Source organism: Columba livia, chromosome Z, assembly GCF_036013475.1.
Source record: "Columba livia isolate bColLiv1 breed racing homer chromosome Z, bColLiv1.pat.W.v2, whole genome shotgun sequence".
NCBI lineage: Eukaryota > Metazoa > Chordata > Aves > Columbiformes > Columbidae > Columba > Columba livia.
In genome coordinates, this window is record NC_088642.1 from 77,310,052 (window position 1) to 77,336,317 (window position 26,266).

A 26,266-nucleotide genomic window follows, 5' to 3' on the forward strand; every position below is an offset into this window, starting at 1 on the left:
AAGAAAATTCACTGTTTGCTTGCCACTGCTGATCACTGTTGCTTTGCTTGGCGAAAGGGACTGCCAAAACCAGGGTGATGCAGGGCAGCTGCAGCAAAAAAAAATCCACAGGAAGCCGTGGATTCGCCTTTGTTCTCAATTCCAAGCTTCATACCTGTTGCTTTGATCCATCTTGCACTTGTCAGGCAGCTACACCTGCCTACTGCTCATTTGTCCTCTGAGAAGAAATAATGGACTTTGTCAGACGTGCTTGCATGGGGCTGGAAGCATGTACAACTCCCTCTTAGGATCATAGAGTAGTCTGGGTTGGAAGGGACCTTCAAAGGTCATCTAGTCCAACCCCTCTGCAGTGAGCAGGGACACCCTCTGCTTCAGTGACTGCTGAGGAAGACGAGGCACTGAAATGCTTGCGCTACGCTCTACAACCACTGCACTGGTGAGTGATCTGCAGTCGCTGTTGGACAAAACTGCTCGTTAAATGCACCCACTCATCCCCTTCTGCATGATTTTACAACAGTACGTGTAGTTGGAGAAAGCTACTTGAAAAGCAGCTGTAACAGGCAAATATTTAGTTTAAGCAAAGTTTGTGTGCTGGAAACCTTGTTTTAGAGGTTTCACTGAGGCTGGTAAAATACAATCCTTGTCAAGAGGACACTCTTCCTGTACACCCACAGAGACACGTGGTGGCTGCATGTGAACGTGGCTGCGCTTTGCAGTGCTTTGCACTTCAGTGGCCAACATCTCAGTGTTGGGGGCAGAGGGCATGACCTCAGCAAACATTAATATCTCAAAAATGCCAAATGCTGTTCTCCAGATAGCCTTTGCAGTGACCCCACGGCTGAGTTCAGTGTGTATGTGTCTCCAAGGACAAGTTCTAAGCTGCTGCACAGGGAGTCACCTTGATAAAAAACACTTGGTGCAGGCAGCGTTTGGGCTCTTTCTCCCTGATGTGATGTGTTTATTCAGAGATGAACATTAGGTGTCTCTATTCCCTAAAAATTGGGACCACAGAGACTTTCCTGCCCACTCAAGAGCTTCTCTGCCATCATCTGCACACAGCAAGTGTGGGCAAGACTCTAAGGGCAGAGCTCCTGGTCCACAGAGGTGGCATGGACCCTTCAGGGGTCAGAAGGCGGCGAGCAGGGCCTTGGTGGATTTCATGCTCGGGAAAGGGCTGCCCTGAGGCTGCTGTCCTTAGGCCCTAGGCAGAGGTATCGCACATTACCCACCTGATCAAAATGCTGATCCAAAATCAGGATCTGCGTCTACAGTCTCTCCTCCAGAGCCAATGACCAGGACCCACTTCACTTTTTTTGCTACTAGCGCAAAGGTATCCCCGTGTTGTATGCCACGCAGCAGCCACCCTTTGCTAGGCGTAGACAACAGTGGCTGATTTCACCGACGCTTTGGCTCGGGCCAAACCAGCCTTGTTGAGTGTCCAGGTGACTCTCGGTGCTCCAGCTGCTCTCTCTTCTGCTGCACTTGTTAGACACGCCATATGCAAAACGTGCAGGCGTGTCTAACCTGTAAATCAATGATGAAGGCTTAGATTTGGTCCCAGGTTAAACTGAAGATGTACTTAAGACCAGAGTCCTAGACCACTCAGATGCAAGTAAGATAAAACAGCACTGCTACAGTTCACACACTTTGATTCTTGTAACAACCCTGCATTTACATTACAATCTAACTGCTGGTGATCCTACTTGTTTTGTTTTGTTGTTTTGGTTTTTTTTTTTTTTTTGAATAAGGCTCTTTTGAGCAAAAATAAGAGCAGAAAACAAAGTAGCCGCACCACAGTAAAACCTCTGAAACCGTTCTCTCTTTTCATCTGTGAGGGAGTGGATCAAAGAGTCTTACTGTTCTGCATCTCCTCAATGATACCAGAACAGTCTTCCTTGGAGCTTGCCAGCGGGAGACCAGGACGCTCCTGTACAAGGCCAACAGCCCCCATTGTCACGACCAGAGATACCGTAATAAAATTTAATGTGCATGTGTAATCTCAGAAACAATAATTTATTGGAAGTCACGGATAAACTACAAGTATTAACAGATAAAGTACAAACATTAGCAAATGCTATCTTACATAGGGTGTAATCTACATATAATGGGTGTGCGAGAACCTGGACAACCAGGTCAGACCACTGGGTAAGCGACTTGGCAGCATCACTTCTCTGCAAATTAGCCAGGGTGGTATTTACTGAACTAAAACTGGCTGGATGTCATTACATTCAATATGATATTAAAACAGTGAAATTGTCTCTTGAGCTACAGCTCTACCTGGCCAAATTCTGGCTCCATTTATATAAAATTAATCAATGCAAACAAGAGTGGAATCTATCCTTTAATCTTTTTAAAATTAAATTGAATTTAGAGCCTAAAGCCTAATCTTAATTTGATAGAAAATGCTTGTACTAGATATTCTCAGGCTCAAGCCCAATATTGGCTACATGATCCAAAACAACTAACTGTAGAAAGTCAATGAACACGCATGCAGGAATTTTAACTGGTACTGGTTGACAATCTTCAGAGGTCTCTTCACAAATCTGTTCTTATCTTTAGGACTTGCTGCCTTCCCGCTCCAAGAACTTTATACATTCCAAAGCAGTGTCTTCAATGGCTTTTGATGAGCCAGTAAGATTTGCAGCTAAGTACGGCATTAAACCTGATGTCACTTGATTGAAGTAACACACCTGTTTAAACAAAAATAAATGAAACAAAAAAGCCTATGGATTGCAATAGTTGGCTATTTTTTACAGAGCCTAGATGAGTGTCAGAGTTTTTATGGATGCAGATAGAAACACATAGTGCTTCTGAAACTGAAGGTGATAATTACCAAAAAGAGTGTGCCTTTTTTACAGTATTTCAGTGATCTCAGCGTCCTCACTACTGCCAGGTCCTCAAGCATGTAGGTAAATGGACACAGCAGTGCAGCAAGAAACATTAAGTATAACCTCTTAAATATATGTGCTTTATGAACAAAGCTGTTGCCTGAAAAAAGAATCCCAGCTCCTGAGAGCTGCTGAATGTTTTCAAAAATATATTTTCTTAAATGAGGAAGTTACAGCCTTCTCATGGAAAACAACAAAAGACAAACATTGCCACGGGTCCAGAGATGGGATTCAGATTGCATGATTTCTGACATACAAAAGGTAAAGTCCAGCATTTAATCTGAATTAATTCCTTGTCCTTCCTCTGTAGTCAGTGGGAAGAAATGGACACCACCAAAGAGCAGTTTAACATACACCTTCCAGAAATGTATTTTAGGCTCGAATGGATGACTCTCTGGAGGTGCACGGCTTAGTTTAGATTTCGTTCCAAACTTTCAGATTGTCCAAAACTGTGTGGAGTAAAGAATCTTTATAACCACACTGTAGATCTGGGGAAACTGACTTTTTTTTTTGTTTGGTTTGGTTTTTTGTTTGTTTGTTTATTTGTTTTTTTTTTTTTTTTTTTTTTTTTTTTTTTTTTTTTTGGTTGGTTGGTTGGTTGTTTTTTGTTTGTTTGTTTGGGGTTTTTTTGGTTGCATTGCTGTTACCGTTCTAGACTGTCAGCTCAAAGGAGGTTATATGCACATGTACAAGGAAAGGAGTCACAGCTGAGGTCTGCAGAGCTGCTCACCGTACAGTTGCTGTTGCTTCCACTGTAGATCTGGAATCCAGCACAAAGGATCTCACTCCTGCAGTATCCTGGAGAAGGTGGCACAGAGGTGAGGGTAACTGATTTTACAGCTACCACGTAGGGTTCGCTGCAGAGCAAGGGGAAGAATCAAACATTTCTTCAACGAGATGTTTAAAAATATACTTGCAAATGACTACAGAGTATGCACAGCTATACCAAAGATGTCATTTTCAGACTCGGCAATCTTGAGCCTTGTTAAGGCTTTATCACAAACGCCAATCAAGAAGACTTCCGTGGAAAACCACTGAACAATCATCCATGTACATCCCCCTTTTATTTAGTTATCCTGCTCTCCATAACCCACATTCACAGATTCAGGGCCTAGGAGCCACTTACTAAGAGGCCTTAGAGTGTGGCCCCAGCAAAAGTAGACATGATTCAGTTCCCACATGCTGGGGAAAAAAGCAAGCACAGTACAGAATATTGCCATTTAGAAGCAATGTCCTGTTAACATGAGGAATTACTGAACACAGGAAAAGAAACTGAGAATAAAGAACAATAAAATACACCAAATGGTCCCATTTATCCATGTTTCATTATGCAAGAACAAAAGTAAATCTAATGAAAAAAATCAATGTATATTAAACTGATCAAGGGACTTTTTAAAACAGCAAAATTTACAGACACGATAAATGTGTCACTGTGAGGTTTCAAGAATGGCCAAGCACTTCCTTGAATAAGAAAATCTCCAGGATTACATTAAATGGGATTACAAAGTCACTTGAAACAAACAGAAAAACTCGCAGTTAGGTGCTTCAGCACATCAACAGGACCTCTGGGGCATGCATTATTTTAATTGCCTGTTTGGAATTCTGGCCTATTCCCCCTCATGATAGGCTAGTCCTGAACAGTATCAAAGAAGCAATACTAGACTACAATACAAATATGTGATGCTCTGAATTTATTTAATTGCATCTTCATGTTGCAAACCTAATCTCATTGTGCAAACTCAGGCATCAACATATTGTATTTTAAATCAGCTACTAATCTAATTTCTCAAAAAATAAAATATTGTCTTCATCACCCAATGACAGACCCAGATAAAGGCCAACGGTAATCAAAACTATGTCTCAAAAGTGCTCACAGTTGAACTTGAAATTGCATACTCACCTTGGTTTACAGGGTTGCCTTTGAGACACGAGAATCACAAAGTCTCTGGGTTTATGGCCAGTTACGGGTAGAGATGTAACATAATATATTTTCTCGTCTTCATTCACAGCCTGTAGGACCTCACAAGTTCTGCAAATGCATTTAACACACACACACACACATACACATGCAGACACGGATTATATGGAACAGCATCTCTTATGAAAAACACAGTACAGGCTGGGGAGTTGGGCGGGGAATAACCTAATGAAATTTAACAAGGGAAAGTGTAGAGTCCTGCATCTGGGCAGGAACAAGCCCAGGTTCCAGTATAGGTTGGGAAATTACATATTAGAGAGCAGTGTAGGGGAAAGGGACCTGGGGGTCCTGGTGGACAACAGGATGACCATGAGCCAGCACTGTGCCCTTGTGGCCAGGAAGGCCAATGGCATCCTGGGGTGTATTACAAGGGGGGTGGTTAGTAGATCGAGAGAGGTTCTCCTTCCCCTCTACTCAGCCCTGGTGAGACCACACCTGGAATATTGTGTCCAGTTCTGGGCCCCTCAGTTCCAGAAGGACAGGGAACTGCTGGAGAGGGTCCAGCGCAGGGCAACCAAGATGATTAAGGGAGTGGAGCACCTCCCTTATGAAGAAAGGCTGAGGGAGCTGGGTCTCTTTAGTTTGGAGAACAGGAGACTAAGGGGGGACCTTATTAATGTTTATAAATATATAAAGGATGAGTGCCATGAGGATGGAGCCAGGCTCTTCTCGGTGGCAAACAATGATAGGACAAGGGGTAATGGGATCAAGCTGGAACACAAGAGGTTCCACTTAAATTTGAGAAGAAACTTCTTCTCAGTGAGGGTGCCAGAGCCTGGCCCAGGCTGCCCAGGGGGGTTGTGGAGTCTCCTTCTCTGGAGACATTCAAAACCCGCCTGGACACCTTCCTGTGTGACCTCACCTAGGCGTTCCTGCTCCAGCAGGGGGATTGGACTGGATGATCTTTTGAGGTCCCTTCCAATCCCAAACATACTGTGATACTGTGTGATACAAGCATATATTCCATTCTAACATTAAGCCTATGGTTTTCATACTCAGGCAGCAAGGAAGTGAGAGGAACACAGTGAAAAATCGAGGTTTTCTGCAACACCTCATCTGACACCACCTCTCTGACCCACAATTGTTAAAAAGTGCTGCAAGGTGCTGGAGCAATGTCTTAAAAGCCTATCTTTTGCATACTGTCAATTCCTGTTTGGAATGGCATTAGCTTGCCTATCAAAACACTTGCTCAATGACCAAACATTGTTCATTTGACAGCCATAGGACAGTCAGGAAATATTTGCAAAATTTTATTCTAAATTGTGTTCTACTCCATTCAGGTGGGGCCATCTGGGCAGGACACACCCGCTATCTTGGAAGAATGGACCACTATCTGAGTTTTAACTACAAAAATAAAAAACTTAGGATTTTCCTTTACACTGGCAGTAACTGATTTATTTAATCTCAGCTTCCGCCTCATCAATAAGCTGGTAATCCATTTGGATCAGTCAATTAGGCTTCACAGTAGTCATAAGAAATCTGAGATTTTGGCTGTAGATATGGAAAATCAACACAATATTTCTTTAGATTTAATTCGTAACAAGCCATAAATTCAGCAGAGATTGTAAATTTTCAAATATCCCTACGCTTCCACTTTCCCTCTCAGATAAAAATCTTTCAGGATAGAATGACTAACTGAAAAAGCTTCTCCTTCAAGAGAATATTCACCAGATCAAATCAGCATTATATCAATTCAATTGTTGCTAGTCATTATTCTACACCATATAAGGTAAATAAAAGAACCTCATACACCTTTTACAGCGGTTCTGAAACCCATTCCAATTCCAATACACTTTACAAGATGTTACCTTTCTTAAAATATATATTTTGAGGAACCCTGTTTCTTGATTTCTCAAGTTGACTGTACAGTGAAGCTGAGCATTAGTGTCCCAAACGACACAAACATGAAGAGCCTGCATAACACCTACATAATATATCCACCTCAAGTTATGTGCAACCTACTCAGGTTAAGCCTTTCAACATAGGTATGGTCCAGGCATGGACATCTTAGAATGGGTTCATTTTAGAAAAGGGTAACCTCTGTCCCAGCTGTCTGACAATCCAGGAAAATAATATTTTAAAATCAGACTAAGGAGAAATTAATTTTCATTTTTAAGGCAAAAAACCCTCTAATCCATACTTTGACTTTAATGTCAACTTCTTACAGCAATTTCTTCTTAATTAGGTAGAAAAGCGTCAACATTTCAAAAAACATTTGTATCAGAAAAGGTCAATGGATTCCAACAGTCTTAAAGGAAGGTAAGTTCTTACAAGACATGCTTGTCCCACTGTTGGCGGAGTGTGAAGTCAGTCAAAAGTGAGAAAGCTAAGCGTGATGGTATCTTCACTTGCATTTCAACTTTGAGTGACAACACATCACCTTCCTCATGAGTCCATATTTTTACCTAGAACAAGTGAACAACATGTTAAAAACAGAATGATTACTATAAGTATTTTATCACAAATTTTACACATTTAGGTCTTAAGCAGATTTTCTCAGGAGTACATACGAAATGTTATCTGACCTATGAAAGGCAGATGAGTATTCAAGACTAATTTTACATTACAGTATAGCACAATGTAAAATCAAATACACTGATGGCATAGTGGCATCACACAATTTTAATTACATCTGGTTAGGGATTGCTGAATTAGCTTGCAAGTGGAGATTGATAAGCCAGAGACCAGTATGACCTCTTTCTCACACTACGTATATATATTATCTAAATACTTTTCACGCTGCATGTGCCTGGGAAAAATTTGAGTTTTTCAGTGTATTTTTCTTCTGTCAGGGCCACACAGATGTCATTACTTCCATAAACAAGAGCAGATATCCTTTGAATGAAGGATATCTCAACCTTGTAGAGAAAGTTTCCTCAAAGAGGCCTCTGTTCACTGACTCCAAAAGCCAACAATGCAGCGTGAGTACATCATGCAATTCTCTTTCTGAATTTTGCATCAGTAATCAGTGACAGTATATTGGACTTTTTAAACCTAGGCAGGTCAGCTGCAGTCCAGAATTCTACCATTTTTTTAACCCCTAGATCCAGGTCAAGTTGCAGAAACACAGCACAAATATGGGACAGCAAGGAAAGGTAACACACAATTTATTAGGAAGAAATGGAAGAAACTTTATTAAGATATGTTTATGTAAAGTATCTAAAGGTGGTGGTTAAGTAAAGCTTCGCAGAAATTTGAAACTATAGAGTAGAATCCATCAGATGTGGCACTGGTGAGCAGGAGCAAGCTGGAGTGAGGCCACACTACCCTGTTTCCCCGAAAATAAGACAGGGTCTTATATTAATATTTGCTACAAAACTTACTACTTTTTTACATGCATAGCTGCCTGGACACTATTTAAATTGATTTTTTAAATGAACTGTAACTAGGGCTTATTTTTCAGTTTAGGTCTTATTTTTGGGGAAACAGGGTATGTGAGATGTATGTGTGAGGCAACAAAGACTTCAGCAAAATAAAGCAAAACAAGCAACTGCCCTTCCTGCCATCAGGATTTTGGAACATACCCAGCAATCCTGCACGTTACAGCTTTGGGGGCTTATCTAGAGATATCCAAAGGGGACCAGAATTTTACAAAAACACTTTTGAAGCTTTAAGAGGGACGATTTGGAATAGTACATGGATTACCTCCCTCATCCACCTCTCCAACCTATGCAGTCCAATAGCTTATCTTTAATTAGTAATTATTATAGTTCAACTACTTCAGCTCCCTTTGTCCATGCAGATAAGTCACATATTGGGCTATGCCCTCTTCCCCTAAAATGATTCAACATTTCTCTTTCAAAAATTACTTTTTCCCCCTCCTTTGTTTCTTTACTGTGAAGCAGAGCACCTGGAGTTAACAATTTACTGAAAAAATATTTCAAAACATAGTTTTGATACTCTTTTCCCACATCTGCAGTATCTGTCTTGATTATTTTGGGTCTATATCTAGTTGTAGGCCTGAACCTAACACAGAGAATTCAAAAGGAGTAACCTGCACATGACAATGTGCACACAGCCCTTGCAAAAGAAAGGCTCAGTGTGTTCCATGAACAGTGGAATGAGTGGAAGACAATGCTTAGAATTAGTGGACTTTATTCCCAAACTTCAATCTGATGTACACATCTGCTTCTCAAATCCTCTAAAGTTTTAACAGATTTTAATTTCCAAGTGATACAAAACTAATGAGCTTCATCTCTGTTGCTCTTTTTCGCTATATCAAAAATTAACAATCATTGGGTTTACAGAGCATTTGTACAACAACGCAGATTTTGTATGTTTTCGTATTTTTATGTTTTGGAATATGAAAAAAAAAACCAACAACACGATCCAGCAATCTTGCTGAAGTAAAGTTTGGTGTAAAACAAAAGGCCTAAGAGCTTTAGAAACCAGCTCCAAGATGCACAGATCAATATTCCTCTAAGGCATAGAAGAGAAATGATGTTGTCTTGGGACTTTTCTACTCTTGAAAATCACAAAATGAAGTAGGATGTGCAGCTGTTGAAACATATCTCTGCTAAGTGAACATTGGCAAGGACAAGTTATTTCTGCAGGCCTACAAGTCTTGTGGCTCTATGTCAAAGAACTCACAGTGCCGTTTTCTACCTTCAACAACTGTCAATCAGCTTGGGGTCTTTCTAGTTCCAGGATGTGCTGGTTTGACTGAAAGTGAGTTCATTTTCTTCATGCAGTTAGAAACTTTTCTTTTTTGCGGCTAGCACAGTTGTTGTTCGGATTTAGTTTGAGAACAAGAATATAATACCCCAGGACAGAGTTAATGTTGGTTTTTTTTCAAGGAAATTTCCAGTGGTTTTGAGTTGGAACAAAGAGAATGTAAGAGCTTGCTGTTACCTTAGTTGTTGTCTGGGAGCCAAGGACGTTCTGAGCTCTGCCCACAGGTGTGAGGCAGCTGGAAGGGGGACATGGATGGGGCAGAGCTTGACTGACATCCAGACTGATCAGTGAGAATATTCCATCCCATTCATGCTTCATATTTAATGGGAGTTGGGTTTTCTGCCTAGGGAGATGGAGACCTGTTCTGGTGCTCCTCCATTTCAGCTGAGTTCCATTTGGGAGTTCACTTTAGTTTGGTCTTTTTCCACCCTGCCGTTTCACAGAGGCCTCTGGGCCTTTCTATCTTTTCTCTGTTGTTGCTCTGGGATCGGCTGTTGGGACCAGGTGCTGCTTCCTGGTATTCGCTGCTCAACGTGGATGGAGTTCGTGGGGAAGTGTGTTGAGTATATTTTATTTTATATTCTATTTTGTAATTTACATATACTATTAGTAGTAGTGGTATATTACTATTATTTTGTTTTATTAAACTGTGTTTATCTCAGTCCATGAATTTCTCCCTTCCCTTTCAATTCTCTTCCCAACTTGTGGGATGGGAGGAGTGAGAAAGCAGCTATCATGATTTTGATTCTTAGCTGGGGTTAAACTGTGACATGGGGAAAAAGGAACAAAACCTCTACATATAGAGAAGCAGATGCTGCTTTGCAAAACCTACCTACTAGAATATTTCCTCCCAAAATAAGGTTCAGTCTAATGCCTTTGACAGTCTTCTCTTGCATAGTAGAACTGCCTTCAGGCAGAGCACTGATCAGCACTACTACCTGATTCCTACTGTTTGTTCTTTCAGCTTCTCCCCAGTAAACCATTCCATGGACACTGAAGAGACCTGTTTGAGTGAAGATGCTGCTATGATTGTCTATCAGGGAAGGTCAAGTGCTCGATTAGTCGCCAAGCAGAGCTGCTCTGGAGCCAATCCAGTCTGCAGCACAGTGGCAGATCCTGGCGCAGTGAGGGTTTTCCTGAGGCAGGGAAGTGCCAGGGCAGCAGAGAGACCCGCCAGAAGCCACCAGCCCTTGCAGGAGACACTGACAAGACCTGGGCGTTGCCAGGGCAATGGAGACCAACCCCATGCCTATAAAAAGCAGCCCAGAGAGTGCCAGTGACCAGGGTGGGGAAACAGAGTGCGGTGTGGCAGTTTGCATGGAAGGATGCACAGGAAGTGTGGGGAAGTTCTCCCAGCTCCACCAGGGAGCAGTGGTATCCACCCGGCAGAAAGCCATGGCTTCTGTAAGGTCAGCACCCACCACAAAGTGATGCAGCTGCCCAAACCCAGATCTGGTGGGAAGATGCTGCCAGCCAGGCGTTGGGCTGCAGGCTGGGCCCTGCTCTTACACCCATACTGGATGGCAGCAACAAGAACAGCCACAGGGAGATGAACTCTTCCACTTAGTGACAGGGCTCCAGGAGGAGTATCAGTGAGTGCGATAGAGAGACAGACCACTGGAGTCACACCCAACCTTCCCTGGGACAGGCCCAGCATATGAAGGACTCTCTATCCTCCCTCTGCATGGTGGAACATAGTGATGGAGGGATAAGGGGCAAGGGCAGCATGTTCATGCCCAGCACAAAAGGAAGGTCTCTGCTGTGACTACCCCACCTTCCCAGGTTCCCTTGAACAACAGGTATGAGGCCCTGCAAGTGAAACCAAGCAACAATATTGAGGATTATGAAGATGGTTCAGTTAAGTTGGAGGTGCCACAGAGGTTAAGTTTGTCAACAGCCTCCATCAAAACTGCTGCTATAAAGAAGAGAAGATGGTTTGTTGTCATAGGAGATTCCCTTCTGAAGGGAAGTGGAGGCCCTATATGCAGATCAGACCCACTTAAGCCTGCTGCCTCCCTGGGGCCAGGATTAAAGACGTGAAGAGAAAACTTCCTGCCCTGCTACAGCCCTCAGATTATTATCTGCTACTAATTTTTCAGGCAGGCAGCAAAGATACTACAATGGGCAATCAGAGGGCAACCAAAATGGACTTCAGGGCCTTGGGATAAGGGGTACTAATAGTCTTCTCTTCTGTTCCCCCAGTTGCAGGGAACAATAAGGGAAGATACAGGAAGACCCAGCAGATCAACACCTGGCTATGGGACTAGTGTCACTGGCAGAATTTTGGGTTTTTTGATCATGGGTAAGTTTACATGATACTTGGCCTGCTAGTGACAAATGAGGTGCACCTGTCCCAAAGGGGGAAAAGGATCCTTGGGCAGGAGATAGCAGGGCTCATTGAGAGACCTTTAAACTAGATTTGAAGGGGGAAGACGAGAAAACCAGGCTCACCAGAGATAAACTTAGGAGCGGCATGCCAGTGTTTGGGGAATGGGGTGCTAGTGAGGTCCTTCAGTCTGCTGTCCCAATGGAGGCAGGGGATGGAGAGCCATGTGATTGCAAAGACACAAGGGTTATAGATGTGTCAGAAATCATGTGAGCGCCCGAGAATGGTCACATAGGAATTAAGCCTTCTCCCCTCAAAAGGGTGGCAGGATCAACAACCCAACTGAAGTGCATCTATACCAATACATGCAGCATGGACAACAAACAAAAATAATTCTATAACAAAAGAGAGAAAGTTCCAGACTCCAGTAATACTGGAATGTACCTGGTGGCTTGCTGAGACAGAAGGTTAACATCATGCTCTTTAAAATGTCATCCAAAATGTGCATGGGTTTTGTTTTTTTTCATATGAAGAAATTTCTTCACAATATTTGGTGCTGCTTCTATTACAGGTTTCAAACATTTAGTGTTAGGTAAGAAACTGAGATTGTGGCAGTCTCAGTGGATATAGAAAAGAAGTTCTGCATGGATAATAATAGAGTCTTAGCAGAGGTTTGAAAATAACACTCAATGTTTCAGTCTGACTATTCAAGCTTGTCTTTTCCAGCACGGATGCTATCTGCCATTTAATTGGTGCAAGGGTCTTTACTGGAAGTTATTAATATTAACCACTGGAACAACCTACACATGGAACTGGCAGGTATGGCATCACTGGAATTCTTTATGATTAATATATGCTCCTACTCAATTAGTCTATTGACCAGGTGCAAGAATCAGTAAGTGAAGTTTTGTAGCTTGTGACATGCAGGAAGTCAAACTAAAATATTGTAAAGATCTTTTATTGTTCCCAAACATCTCTGAATCTGCACAATCTTAACTAATTTGCCAGTCAGTTGCCATGTTTCAGAAATCAAACCTTAATGGGTACCTCTTCATAGTCCAGAGAACATGCACTAGGTTAAAACTGTGTTTTCCCAGCTAAATTATCTCACTACTGGTTTTCTTAACAGCATATTCCTATCTTAAAAGTGGCTTACACAAGATTCTTTACTGATTTTGAGCTTGTAACACTGATCGATGAATGGAGAGGTTTGCTGCTTTCTGGCTTTTGTAATTTTTTAATAGAAAAAGGGCAGAAAGAGAGATATCAAAAAGGAAAAAAACATGCATAGGAAAAGAAGAGTCAAGTGTTCTTCTGAAAAGATAGAGACTGAAAAATATGGTATATGAATTTCTGCCACCTGCCGACTGGAAGTGTCCACCTGCAACTATCACAAGATAATGCCTGTGTCATAGAGGCACCCCAAAGTCAGTTTTAGGTGGACAACAAGTTCCAAAACAGACTTTATTCTGGCTGGAAAAGTGCAGCCAACAAACAGGGTTTATACAATTAGTTAGCACTCCAACAGCATAAAATAAAGCTTCGGATATCAGTTGAGGGGATTATTGGAATGCAGCAAAATGAGAATAATGAGGATCCACAGCGTGCATGCACGCACTCACAAGAAACAAACCAGAGCCCTCTGACTCCAGGGTAAACTTTCATTTGCCTGGGTTAGGCAAGGAAATATTCAGTAAATTATCACTCACCCCAACGAGGAGGTGAGGCACTCTTACTCCCTGGAAGTTTCCTTAGACGGCGTCCCAGTCTAAGGGGAGGGCTCCGGCTCAGCAGACCCACTGCTCCGAGAAGACCACACAAACGGGATCTTCAGCGGGAACCCCGTTTTATAGTCTGATCAGATCAGGCTGTGGGCATTGCAGAAGTTTCTCAGCTTCTCTGGGCCCCTCCTCTGCTAATGACCCTCTCAACCGAATCCAGGTCCCACAAAAGAGCCATTAACTGCCCCATTGCAGGCTCCAGTTCTCAGAGGGGTATGTGCAACTGCCACACCAGTTCTCAGGAGAAAAGTGCAACTGCCAGAGCCTGCTATTGAGAAAAATATCACATGCCACAATACTTGAGAAATGAGTATATTACAGACTGCTGCACACATTTTGCTTATCACAGTGACATGAGAAGTACTGCAGAGAGTCAGCAGTACTGCCTAAACAAAGATGTCCAGGTTCGGTGTTTCACTGGAACCAAACAATTTGACAAACCCACAGAAGCACGTCAGCTGTGGCAAAGAAAACAGCTCACACAAAAGAGATGCATGTTCGAGTTTTTACACTGTCCTGTGTGTTGCTCAATGAGCACAACTGATCAGTTGCTGGCAAGCCTGCCCTTTAGGGATCTCAAGCCCTATTTTCACCAGCCATTCAGACCATCTTAGAAGAACTGCATGGCACTTCCAGGTTACACAGCACCCTGGACAAACAGAGGTTGCTTTGCGACATTTCAGGGAAACTCTGGGAGTTTTGGTTTTCAAGCCCAGCCACACTAAAGACAAACACTGCCAAGCCAAAGTATTTATTTACAAATGTAAAACATTGCTTTTCTCTGCCCACCCTTTATGGTGAAACATGACTAAAGTGGCAACATAGCTATTCCACAGTTATGCACTTACATCATCCAGTGTACTGGTTATTTCCCATCCCACTTTTGCTGCTAGGTGTGTCAGTGCAGCCACATTGCTGTAACTCATATATGCCTGAAACGTAAGATACATTTTTGAAAACTAAGAGTTAAAGGTACTTTTCGCTAACCATTGCAGAAATGAGATGCTCTTTTTCTATCACTACCCTTCAATCACAAACAAATGTGTATTTTCCCATAAGTGTTTCCTTCCAGAAAACACAGTCCAGTAGTTTCCGAATTAAATCCCTTCAATAACTAGATTATGTGCTCACATGGCTGTTGGCAAAACAGCTCTAATTAAACAACAACAAAATACTACTTTGAGCTTCTCCAATTATAAAGCAGTGCAGAGTAACTGTGACCACCAGAGAGACAATGCAGGTAACCTCTCTAACCACTAAATTAATAGTTTTGTCCATTTTCCTCCTAAGTAATTAATATCTACTAGAAAATTAACCTCTTCATTGCTATCAAGCTGTGGTCTATCTTTGCAATTGTTTCACACAGCAGGCTCAGAGCAGAGAAGTGCAAATATATTCATTATAATGCTTCACTACAGTGGATGGAGGTCTCATTTAAGCACTGTATCAAGAGAATACAGCTTTAGAGTTTTAATGACAGATTTTAGTTTAATATTGAATAAATCTAAGTAAGCCATTTTTATAATTGTATGGATATTTATACATATTGTTTTGCAGAAAAGAAATGCTGCGTCAAACAGCGGAGGTGCCACTGTTAAGAGCAAATAACTTCCTGCATTATAATTCTCATATATTTTTTTTTTCATGCAATTGAAGAAGACCAGTAGAATTTCTGGAGACACTGAGATCTTAAATGCAATGAAAATTTAACCATAAAAAATTGACACTGAAACAACACTTAGAATGTATATAAATCACCCAGATTCACGTTCATTTCACGACACAAGCATATTCTATGGTCTAGCATATCCAAGCCACTTAATGCCAAGTATCTAGGAATTAACATATGTTTTCACCTCTATTTCCCACAGAAACAAAGTTTATACCATTTCAATGTTCATGTGTCTGTTGCTAGTGCCATTTCTCTCCCTATGGCTCGGCTGCTTAAAGGACCACTTGTTAACAGGTTCCATCTTAAAGGTATTTTTTGTGTTTTGTGTTAAACTTACTTTTTAATTGATAGTGAAGCATCTACTCTCTTTTTTTTTCTGAAGAAAAAAACCCTATCATCTTATTACACATTTATCCATTCTTCCATTACTATTGTAGAACTCAAGTACAGAAGGTCCACTTTGGAAACTGAGATGGCTTGTACAACTGGTTTACACACCCCAAAAGATTAAAAATACACCATTTTATGCAGGCATATGATAGGACACAATCTATGAATTACCTGGTTGCTTCTCTCCCAGGGGTCAGAAGGCTTGTCTTCTTTAGCAGACAGCATACATTTTCTAAAACAAAGTTCAAAAGAAAAATAATAGCATTAATTGATTCTTTACACTTTCTTCTAAATATGCTAGAAAAAAAAAATTATAAGGTTAAGAGTCTTCTAAGTACTTTGAAGATATGTTAACAATTTTTAGTTGCAAGACAGGCTTTCAGTAACTTCTTTTCCTTCCCAAGAAGGACAGGGAAGCAAAATAACTTAGACAGCAACAACTATTTTTGAGATGAGCAGCTTCTGATAATTTCAATACAACTCAGGGAAAAGTATTTGGAAAGTTAAGAAATATAACAGCTGAGTTTGAGGAGATTTTAACTACTTAACAAATTATGACTTTTTAGAAGATAAATTAGAAAATTAAGTTTTACAAATCAAATTTTCCTTGTAACCTAACTATACCTGGCTAGTTGAATTCTCCTTCTGACAATAGCTCCACGGTATCGCCTCATGCCATCCTTTATAAAAAGAAAATTAGACAGTAACACATATTATTATTGTACGACTTACTCTAACAAAAAGCCAACTAAAAACTATTTCTTACAGATGGACAAATACAGAGATTTATTACAAATAAATAAATAAATAAATAATTGTACACTGGATTTTCCCCAGGTAACCTGAGTCAGTGGTTTGTTTTTGACTTGACAATATTCCCTTAAATTTGTAAAAACAATCCAATAAAAAAGTTGTACCACAGTAGCATACCCCTAGAACTTTTTGGACCTAAACCAGCAGCAGTTGAGAAGTGCACCACACATACTCCATTATTTCTACATGTGCCACCCACCACATAAACCATTTATCCAGTTCATCATCACCTGATGTTCAAAGCCTGAAGGAAGCATGGAAGAGTTCCTATTTTAGTGCACATGGACCTGGGACACAGAGCAAGCACTGTGCAAATGGATGGATGCTCTTCAAAGTGCCAGGTCTTTCCCTTCTCTTATTATTACTCTGTCGGGGTAGACTTTTTTTTAAGAACATAAGTGACCCAAGAACTTACACCACACCAAACTGCATTGAAAGTCAGTAGAACTTGTTATCTTGAATGATATGCCCTTTGGAAAAACCTTATTTTTCTCTGCTTTTAAGAGATGGCACGTGACTTTTGGAATATAAAGAATTTCCAGATTAGTGTGCTTCAGCCACTGTTAAACCAAAGACTACATAATTTTTGAAGGCATCTCTTACAGTTTTGTAGTGCACTGCCATACCAGCTGTCACTTCAAAGTTTAAACTACATTGAGCACATAATGATTTTCCCAATTTGTTTGCTTCACTCTGAAGGAATGGGTGTATATGTTCTTATAGTAAAACTTAGCTTGTGGACGGTCCCCTGGGCAGGTCTTTAAGGGAAGCACTCTTTTTGACTGAGCGTTTTTTTTTTCAAGAGTCAGAGTCAGTTTTTCCTCTTGGAACACCCTGTAATGGGCAGGAGTAAACCTTAACTGCCTCATCTAGTACATAGGACACTTTGATTTATTTGTCCAGTTGTCCCCCTATAAAATACAAGTTCACTGATGTTAAATAATAATTTAATTTCTGTCTGTGCTGGTTCTCTAAAAATCTTGAAATTGGAGCATTAAGGTTACTGACAGGCGAAATCACAGTAAATAATTCAACAATAAATATTCAAACTGCTTGGAGTTTTTCATGAACCACTTTCAGGGAAACACATGCTGACATCTCCATGTCAAAGGAACTCGAAAGCCCAACCATATAATGGGATTTGATTCCTACAGACTTCTTTATTAACTCTATTTCTCATCTTCATTAAAGGTTTATAAAAACAACTTTATTCACTGAACAGTTAGGAGTTTCATCCACAGTCAGTGGAGATTGCACAAGACAGATACAGATAGGTGAAAAATGGCCAAAAAGCTGATTCTTCTTGCCTGGTCATTAACTAACTACAGAATTTCTAATGATGACTCCCTTCCACTACACCTCTCCATCTTGGATGACCTAAGTTAACAATGACAAATCTCGCACTCAAAGACAAATATTTCATTTAGAGCTTTTCTGTTCTACAAGAAGATGCACTTCAGTGCACAGCCCTATTTAGTTCTTGCTTTCCCAGCAAGGTTATAGAAGCTGGCTGTGAGACATGCAGTGTACTGGGCTGGACCACACAATCTCATGTGTGCATTTATCTTCCTCCTGAGGATGAGAGCTGACCTTTGTAGTAGGTTTGATTTTGGGGAAGGTGAGCAGCTGTCCTTTGTCATTTACAGCGTTAAAAATGAGAAACGCGCTGTTAATATGCCGTGCTTGGTCCTTGATCCATTCTTCACAGTTATAAGCCTCAACACGGACACCAACCTCCACACTGAAATCAAAGTTTAAATTAATTATTGAACTACTACAAGTGATGCAGAAGCAGCCCTGAGAGATACTAAAAAGGGCTGCTGTACACCTTCCTGTGTGCAGAAAGCCTGACTCAAACACGTTCTGTGGCATACGAAATAAATTACTCAGTTTGGGCAGACACATTTCAGAAATAAAATAAAAGGTAGCATTAGATAAATGGCATTAACAAGGAGAGAAAAAATTGTGCTAAGCAGTAAAATTTGAACACCAGTAAGCACACAGACAGCAGAAGTGAACAGGATTATACTGATGTGACATTCAGCAGAAGCATAGTATGAAGGTAATTCATGTCCTGCTGGCATTCTGCTGGGACCAAATACACCTACAAAGAAAAGCAGCCATAGAACCGCAATGCCAGCATAACTTTTGCCCTGTGTACAAAACTTGGAGGAGGAATTACTTTAGCTTCTGCCTTCTTGTGGCTTGTCCTGCTACACCTCTTGCAACTTCAGAACAGGTCCTCCCACTGGAACAGGGCTCCACGTTAAGTCACGTAACACCACTGGCAAAACCAGAGGGTCTGTTGGCCCAAAGCGCCATTCCTGTAGGTGGGGGAATAGCCTAGGAGAGAGGTGCTGTCCCTTTGCCAGAAGTCAGAGGAGAGTCATTCTCTGTGAGGGAAACACAACAGTAGCCCTAAACTGCAGAGGAGATAGTGCATGCATGGGAGAGAGAAAGAGAGAGCAGACATTAGCAGGCAGGATCTGTGCTAGGTTGGTGCTAGTAGCCACAGCACTAAATTCCAGGAGCAGAAGTTCAGCATGTCAAAATCTACATTTTATGCTTACAGTGACCATATACTCAAATAAAGATAAAATTTCAGCATTGGCTGTAGCCATTTATTCCAAATCACAACTGGCAAAGTATCACCTCTGTGTACACCCAAACCAACAGTGGGAAGAAATAAACAAAACAAAGTGTGAATTTTGCCAGTAACCAGCAACAAACAGAAGCCAGATCTGTCAGCAGATGCCAAGACGAGACGGTCCTAGCAGCAAGCTGGCCCCTTCTGAGGAGTCAAAGCGGTGGGACCAGCTCACCCCTTGAAAATCCCTACATTTCAGAGTGCTACTCATGGTCTGCATTTTCAGGATTGGGATTTGGTTACAAATGATCTTTAAATTGAGAGTGATCAAGTCAATCAAGTGATCAAGAGAATAAATGTTTTAAAAAGGTCACTGATAAAAGTAAAGCACATACAGACAGATAGTCTTTGAGGGATATATCCCTCAAAGCTCTATCTGAAAAATAATTAATTCAGTAATGCAAATCCTACCTATAGTTGAAGCCTCAAACACACAGCTAGCCTGGTGCTGGAGAAGTCAAGGAAAACAAGCAGATGAGGAACTTTACCTATTTTGAAATGTATTGTTCACAATTGCATTGAAGACAAGGCGGTCACCCACCACAGATGGTCCCCAGAATTTAAACATATTGACTGATTTCAAGATGGGATATGAACGACAAAGGCGGCTGAAAAAGAAAGCAAGAGAGACAGGGCAAAACATACAGTTGTGTTAAAGAACCTCCTTTGTTAGGTCTGAAGTGAGTAATTAGTGCAACAAGGTCTGCACAATCTGGAAAATAACCATATTACACCAACTTATTCCATGATCATCTGAAATACATTTAACATGTTAAGCTACAACAGCACATAATTCAAGTTTCAAACATAATAATACCACTTATATCATGCTGTTTCACTTTCAACACACTTTACAAACACTGACTAATTAATTCTCACTGGTTGATATTACCATCTTTTGGAGCCAGACCACGAATCCCTTATCTACAGAGTAACCACTTACTTCACAGAGTTTCATTAATTTCTGTATGCCTGCATGGGGAGTAGGATATTGCTTAATATGTAAAAATGCCAGATCATAAAGCTTTTAAACAATTAAAAGAAATCTGAGCAGAAAGGTTGAGCACCAGAAACATCATTCAAGCAAAGCAATAACTTCCTATTATTTTTAATATTGATTTTTTTTTCTTCTTCCTTGTCAGACGTTTTCTGATAGTGTTATATGAATAAGAATAAAAAACTACTCATATAACTGCCAAATGCATTGTTGTTGTTTTAATTTGATCTAGTTTACTAAATGATGTGCTGTTAGCTACTGGTGCTGAGCTAGAAAACTCACCTCTGCACATACAAAGGGACAGAAAGATGTTGAACTGATCGCTCGTCTATTCAGAGACACAGAACTGCTGGCTAAATTTCAAAAGCTGAGGGCATGGTAGTGTGTTACAGACAAATCTTAGGAACAGTGTTCCCTTTGTCCTTCCAATTGCACAGTGCATGCACTCACCTGTCTTCTGTTATTTCAGACTTGACCCTCTACTGTGTTCAATTACATGTAATCAGGTTGTGAAATAATTACCAGAGGGGGAAAATTATTGAAATTAATTATGAAGGATACACTTATTGAGAATAAAGTTATATCCACATCTTCAGCATATAAGGTAGCTGCACGACTGTGGTGGTTTAACCCAAGCTAGCAATACAACCACAACAGCCACTCACTGACTCTGCACCCCACTCTGCTCCCCCAAATAGAGGGAAGAATCAAAAGGGAAGGGAGAAACTTGGATTAAGATACACACAGTTTAATAAAATAACAAAATGCATATATACTACTAGTAAATATATATATATATGAAAAATAGAAATAGAATATAAAAGATACTCAATGCATTTCCTCACGAACTCTGTCCAAGCTGAGTAGCCACTCCCAAGAAGAAGCACCTGGTCCTGAACTGCTGACAAAAGGAAAAAAAGCAGAAAGGCCCAGAGGCCTCTGCAAAACAGCAAAAAGCCAAACTAATGAAAGTCCCAAACAGAACTCCCTCAGTCCCAACAAAGAGAGTGAAGAAAGTGAAAAAGCCAGAGAGAGATCAGAAGTTCCCGTCTCTCCTTAAATATGAAGCATGACGCTAATGGGATGGAATACTCTTATTGATCAGTCTGGACATCAGTCAAGCTCTGCCCCATCCATGTCCCCCTTCCAGCTGCCTCACACCTGTGGGCAGAGCTCAGAATGTCCTTGGCTCCCAGACCAGAACAATTAAAAACATTAACTCTGTGCTGTTATCTCTTGTTCTCAAACTAAGTCCAAATAATGACCGTGCTAACTACAAAAAAGAAAGGTTTCTAACTGCATGAAGGAAATTAACTCATTTTCTGTCAAACCAGCACAACAGAGGGGAAGAAATCTGCTCTGTATTGGTTTCATCCCGCCCACACCTGGCCTGCATTGCTGGATGGTAGTGCATGGGGAAGCCCAGTGTATTACTAGAGATATTGGGGAGTGGAGTGATGCGAAGGTACCGTGGCCAGGCCCTGAGTAACAAGGGAGGTACAGGAACCAGACGGTATAGCTGCTACAAATTGAAAAGGAGAAATGTTCAATTCTGTCCAAAATGCTAGTTACTGGGCCAGAAATTCGTCTGGTGGAGGAACTTCGCTCATTGTAGTCTCATTATAATACTAAAACACATCTCCATCTCAAAAGATACCTGCTCCCGCACCTCTTTGAGCAAGTGTAGTGAAGTATTTACCTTAAAAATCAAAGCGAGAGTTTTTACATCAATCAGTAACAAAGGTATGTATGACTAGAGTCACTCAAGGTCTACTTGAAAGTAGAAAATAGTATAAAATACCCTAACAATAGAGGAGGGTTGGGGGGAAGACACCATCAACTGAGAAGTCAAAGGAACAGCATAATAAGATTTCTGGGAGCAGTCAACAGGCTGTGCCTATCTTCTCTGACCAAAGGGATGCTTTTGGGTAAGATTTGTCCACTTAGCTATACCAAGTTTTCCCCAGGACACTTAGACTTCAAGCTTGTATTCGTAATCACATTAGTAGTGCTATACAGTCATCTTAGAATCTATATATATTTGGTAGAAGTACTTATTCCTTGCAACTAACATGTGTTTTACAACTAAAGTGTACTTTGCAACTAAAGAGTGTTTTTGCAGACTGTGTATTTATCGACAGCATCTAAAAGAATTTGTACCTGTTGCTTTAATAAACCTCATTATTTGTGGATCTAATAATGCAAATTTCTCACTGGACGCACTCAGACTTATACATTATACTATTTGTGAATCTGTGCAAACATGTAAATTCAATGGTCACGACTTCCCTGCATGATCAGTGAATCCAATGGTGTGATTTCAACATTATGCCCGACTGGCTGTTGAGCACAATTGGACTTACAGTGCCAAGCTGAGGTTATTTGATGTGAGTGGCCACCACTCAGGGGGTCAGCTCAGCCACCCCCATGGTCACAGTGCACACACTGCGGACACACTGGAATGCAAGGGGGCTTAACTTCTGCGAAATTAATCCTCTTAATGCAACACAGGTTCAGCTGGGTTGTCCTTAATGGGTCTCCGTGAGCTTCTTGTGAAACAGGCTGTAGTCACTCTATTAAAATTTTGCTGGTCTAGTGCAGGATATTGTCTGTGCTGGGTGAGTAACCCTCCAATGAGCACAGAAGCAAAGCTGCTCTTTGGACAGGTACAGCGGATAAACATTCACACCTGATCAAACCTAGCTTCACTGCTCAAGGAAAAGTTTTGCAGTCCTGTGTCATCTGCTCCAGCGAATTCCAGCAACCCAGTGCTTCTCTGATCTTCAGAGGTGTTCCAGAAAAAAGCATGCAGTACAAGTACAGCTTAAGGTTTTGTGGAATTGGGATCTAGTTTGCAAGCTCTCTGGAGGTGGCAAAAATTAGGTTTCTTCAGCAGTTCTAAACGTAGTGAAAGCCCCACTCTCTTCTGGGATCTTTGTGTATCACACGAATAGGGAACAACATATAATAATGCCATTTATTTTTAGACTTTGAAAAAACATGCTCTGTCCTCATGCATGTATGCAAAACTCCTCAGTAAGGATCCCATATGCACATCTGAGAATAGATTTTCCATTGTGCAGTTTTTAAACTTGAAAATGAAACTTTGTAGCTTTGCTAGCTGTTAATTCAACTGCATTCTGAAAACTAATGCACCGGTATTGTCAAACACACACAATTATCTGTAGTTAATTAATTGACTGGTACATCTTTATAACAGAGTAATACATTAAAATGACTTTGTAATAATAATTAGCGCTTCTGATTTAAAATGCTCAATGGTGATCTTATTTACAATATTCACTACAAAGGTGCAAACACAATACGATTGAAAACAAGAGAGGAGCAAACCAGAAATTTGCCCTAAATATTCTTTTTTTTTTTTTTTTTCCGGAAAACTACACCCTGAGTGCTTTTACTGCAAGTGTAAGAAATAAGAAAATACAAAGCCAGTTCAAACTGATATTACTAAAATTCAGATGGCTTTATTGCTACCTGCAAGATTTTAATTTACTCTCTGGCCAAAAAAGTAGAGGCAGAGGGGTGGGGAGAGAGAAGAAGAAGGGTGAGCAACCTTTAAAATGTGCTCAGAAACTTACTTGTCAAGGGTTAGCCCTCCTCTTCCATTCCTCTGTCAAAGTTTGTGGCCATAGCAACTTTTGACTTGCACCTTCAAAGGTCAAATCTAATTGTAAGTGGCCTCAAAAAAGATTTGTAGCAAGACTAGCTATTTCTCAAGCATGAACTACAAAATCTCTGTTTTCAACAAGTCTCTGTCACTAGCTATTATTCCTGAAATTTTAAACGTGACAAATCATGTTTGACATTCATTATTTCAAATAACTTTTTTCCAGTACTTGGTTTCCTGGTGTTTTCCTTCTCTTTTTAAACCTAAAAGTGACTCTCAGTAGGTAAAACTTATCGAATGAAAACAGGTAAATATTTTGGATCACATTATGACAAAAATCTGAATCAGTCACTTTGAAGCCAATGAAATTACACACTTGGGTAAGGTCAGTGCATTCTAATGTTACTAAAGCAAGTTGTTTATCCAACCACTACAGAAAATCTGTTGTTATCAGTACAACTGCTGGCTACAAATCAAAACTGTATGAATAATGAATGGAGAAGTCATTTAATTATTAAAGTTGAAAAATGAAAACGTATCTAACATCCCTGCAGTGAATTAGGTCACTTGGTATGCAAGGAGAATTCAAACTGAAACTCAAGTGTTGCTTACAATGAAGCTTTGTACAGCATCCAAGAACAAGGGAAAAAAACAACCATTTGATTTCAGGGGAAGAGAAATTAAATGATTTTATGTCCAGGCCATACTGACAAGTAGTACTAGGCAGCGTCAGAAAAATACTTCACACTCATTACCTGAAGATGTCAGAGCCCTTTATACTGCTAAAAATGTTACAACCCATAGGATGTGGTACTCAGAGAGACTGAAAGGCTAAGTGACTTGCTGAAGGTTATGCAACCATTCCATGTGCACACCAACAAAACAGAACCTCTTTCTTCTAATTATTATTCTCTGACTTGTTCTTTCTTCTGGCATAAGGATCTTCAGGCTAACATTTAGAAGGCTGCTCATTTTTTGATATCAATTGATACAGGGTCAGTTTTGGTTCTATCTTCAATTAACGACTAAATCCGCTTTTAAAACACTGAACCAACCCCAAGGACGCCAAGTTTTTATTCCTATTCCCAGTGCTGACTTTCTGCAGACATTCTCAGGATAACATAACCCCTTTTGCCTTAGAGTCTTCATGTGTAACAGAAGAAGAATATTTGACTCCCACAGTGGTGTGGCATGCTGTGGGAACTGTATCACAGAAATAGTTCAAAGGCCTCCTGCAATCTGAAGAGGAAGAAAAGTCACAAAGGTTTGGGTCTGTATTTTTCATAAATTAAATACATGAGAAACTATTAACATTAAATTAAATCACATCAATTTAGAACCCTCTGCAAAGGATAGGATGTAGAATAGTACCTTGCTGCAATACTGGCCACTGTCTCCATCCAAGCCATGATCTGGCCACCAAAAGTGTTGCCATGATGGTTTGCATGAGGAGGCTGGACAAGCTCAATACTCTGTACGTGTGTAAACTCAGTTGAAACTGCATCTTCGTCTTCAAAAGTATCTGAAATATGGCAACAGTGCATCAGTGAATTGTTTCAGCCAGTCACTCTGATAGCCAAGAAGAAAATACTCCCAGTTACTGAAGCATGCAATTTGCTTCAGACACAAAGAAAAGAAGAAAAAAATGTGAAAGACACAGAAGGCCTCTCTGTTCTTTGCAAGGGAAGCAAGAGGCTGGAGATTCGCTCTGTTCTGCCAAAAGACGTAAGAGGTGGGGGATGGTGCACCCCACAGTCTATCACAACACAGTGAGCCTTCCCAGCCCTCACCATCTCCTTCAAAGAAGCTGTGTCAAAAGCAGTTACTGCGAAAGCTGGCTAGCTGTGAACGCAGGCAGCCAACTGCCTCAGCATGTGCTTGTGATAGTTCACGGTTGCTATGCATGACCTCTAACAGATGCTGTCAGGGCAATATATCACTTATTCAAATGCCTTTCATTGACTTTGACCACCATGTACTATGGGCACCTGTGCAAATGTGTCTAATTAAGGTGAAAGTATGACATGATTATTCCATAACCTATTAAAAATTTTGTGATTACCAAAGACAATATAGAACACGCAAAAAAGAGAAATATGGATCTGAATCAGTAACCACCTTCCATTATCTGATAACTTCCAACTAGACTTTCAAATGTTTAGCACCAATCCTCACTCTAATCTTTGTTTTTTTCAGATGTATTTTGCAAGAGATTTAGGCATGAGATTATGTCAGTCATTTAAAAAGTGCATATCTGAGCTAGAAGACACTTGACCTGAACTGTACTTTTGACTTTTGCCATATTTAACTAACTTTATGATTATATAAATGTGTGGACACGTTTGACTGACTTGCACTTTGGACCTACTTAAGCTGTTACGTAAGATCCACTCAGAACACAGACTTCACTTTCTGGATATGATTGATACCTGATTTACTACCCAACATGCTTTATACACAATATTTTCTTGT

At 40.6% G+C, this 26,266-nt stretch overlaps 1 protein-coding gene across 5 annotated transcripts in view; it reads right to left on the reverse strand.

The window, feature by feature from the left end:
* Positions 1 to 1,994: 1,994 nt before the first annotated feature.
* The window catches only part of ACOT12 (acyl-CoA thioesterase 12), a 37,954-nt gene continuing 13,682 nt past the window's right edge, over positions 1,995 to 26,266 (reverse strand). For 4 of the 5 annotated variants that reach the window (XM_013370940.3, XM_065046436.1, XM_065046437.1 and 1 more), the window contains 10 exons: positions 25,166 to 25,316; positions 19,658 to 19,777; positions 18,113 to 18,263; positions 16,334 to 16,389; positions 15,881 to 15,941; positions 14,496 to 14,579; positions 7,138 to 7,271; positions 4,789 to 4,917; positions 3,619 to 3,745; positions 1,995 to 2,690 (listed from right to left, as the gene is read on the reverse strand). In XM_013370940.3, coding sequence (XP_013226394.1) covers positions 2,556 to 2,690; positions 3,619 to 3,745; positions 4,789 to 4,917; positions 7,138 to 7,271; positions 14,496 to 14,579; positions 15,881 to 15,941; positions 16,334 to 16,389; positions 18,113 to 18,263; positions 19,658 to 19,777; positions 25,166 to 25,316 — 1,148 coding nt within the window. In that variant the 3' untranslated portion in view covers positions 1,995 to 2,555. The remainder of the gene's footprint in view (positions 2,691 to 3,618; positions 3,746 to 4,788; positions 4,918 to 7,137; positions 7,272 to 14,495; positions 14,580 to 15,880; positions 15,942 to 16,333; positions 16,390 to 18,112; positions 18,264 to 19,657; positions 19,778 to 25,165; positions 25,317 to 26,266) is intronic. The other variant, XM_065046435.1, reaches the window with a different exon arrangement.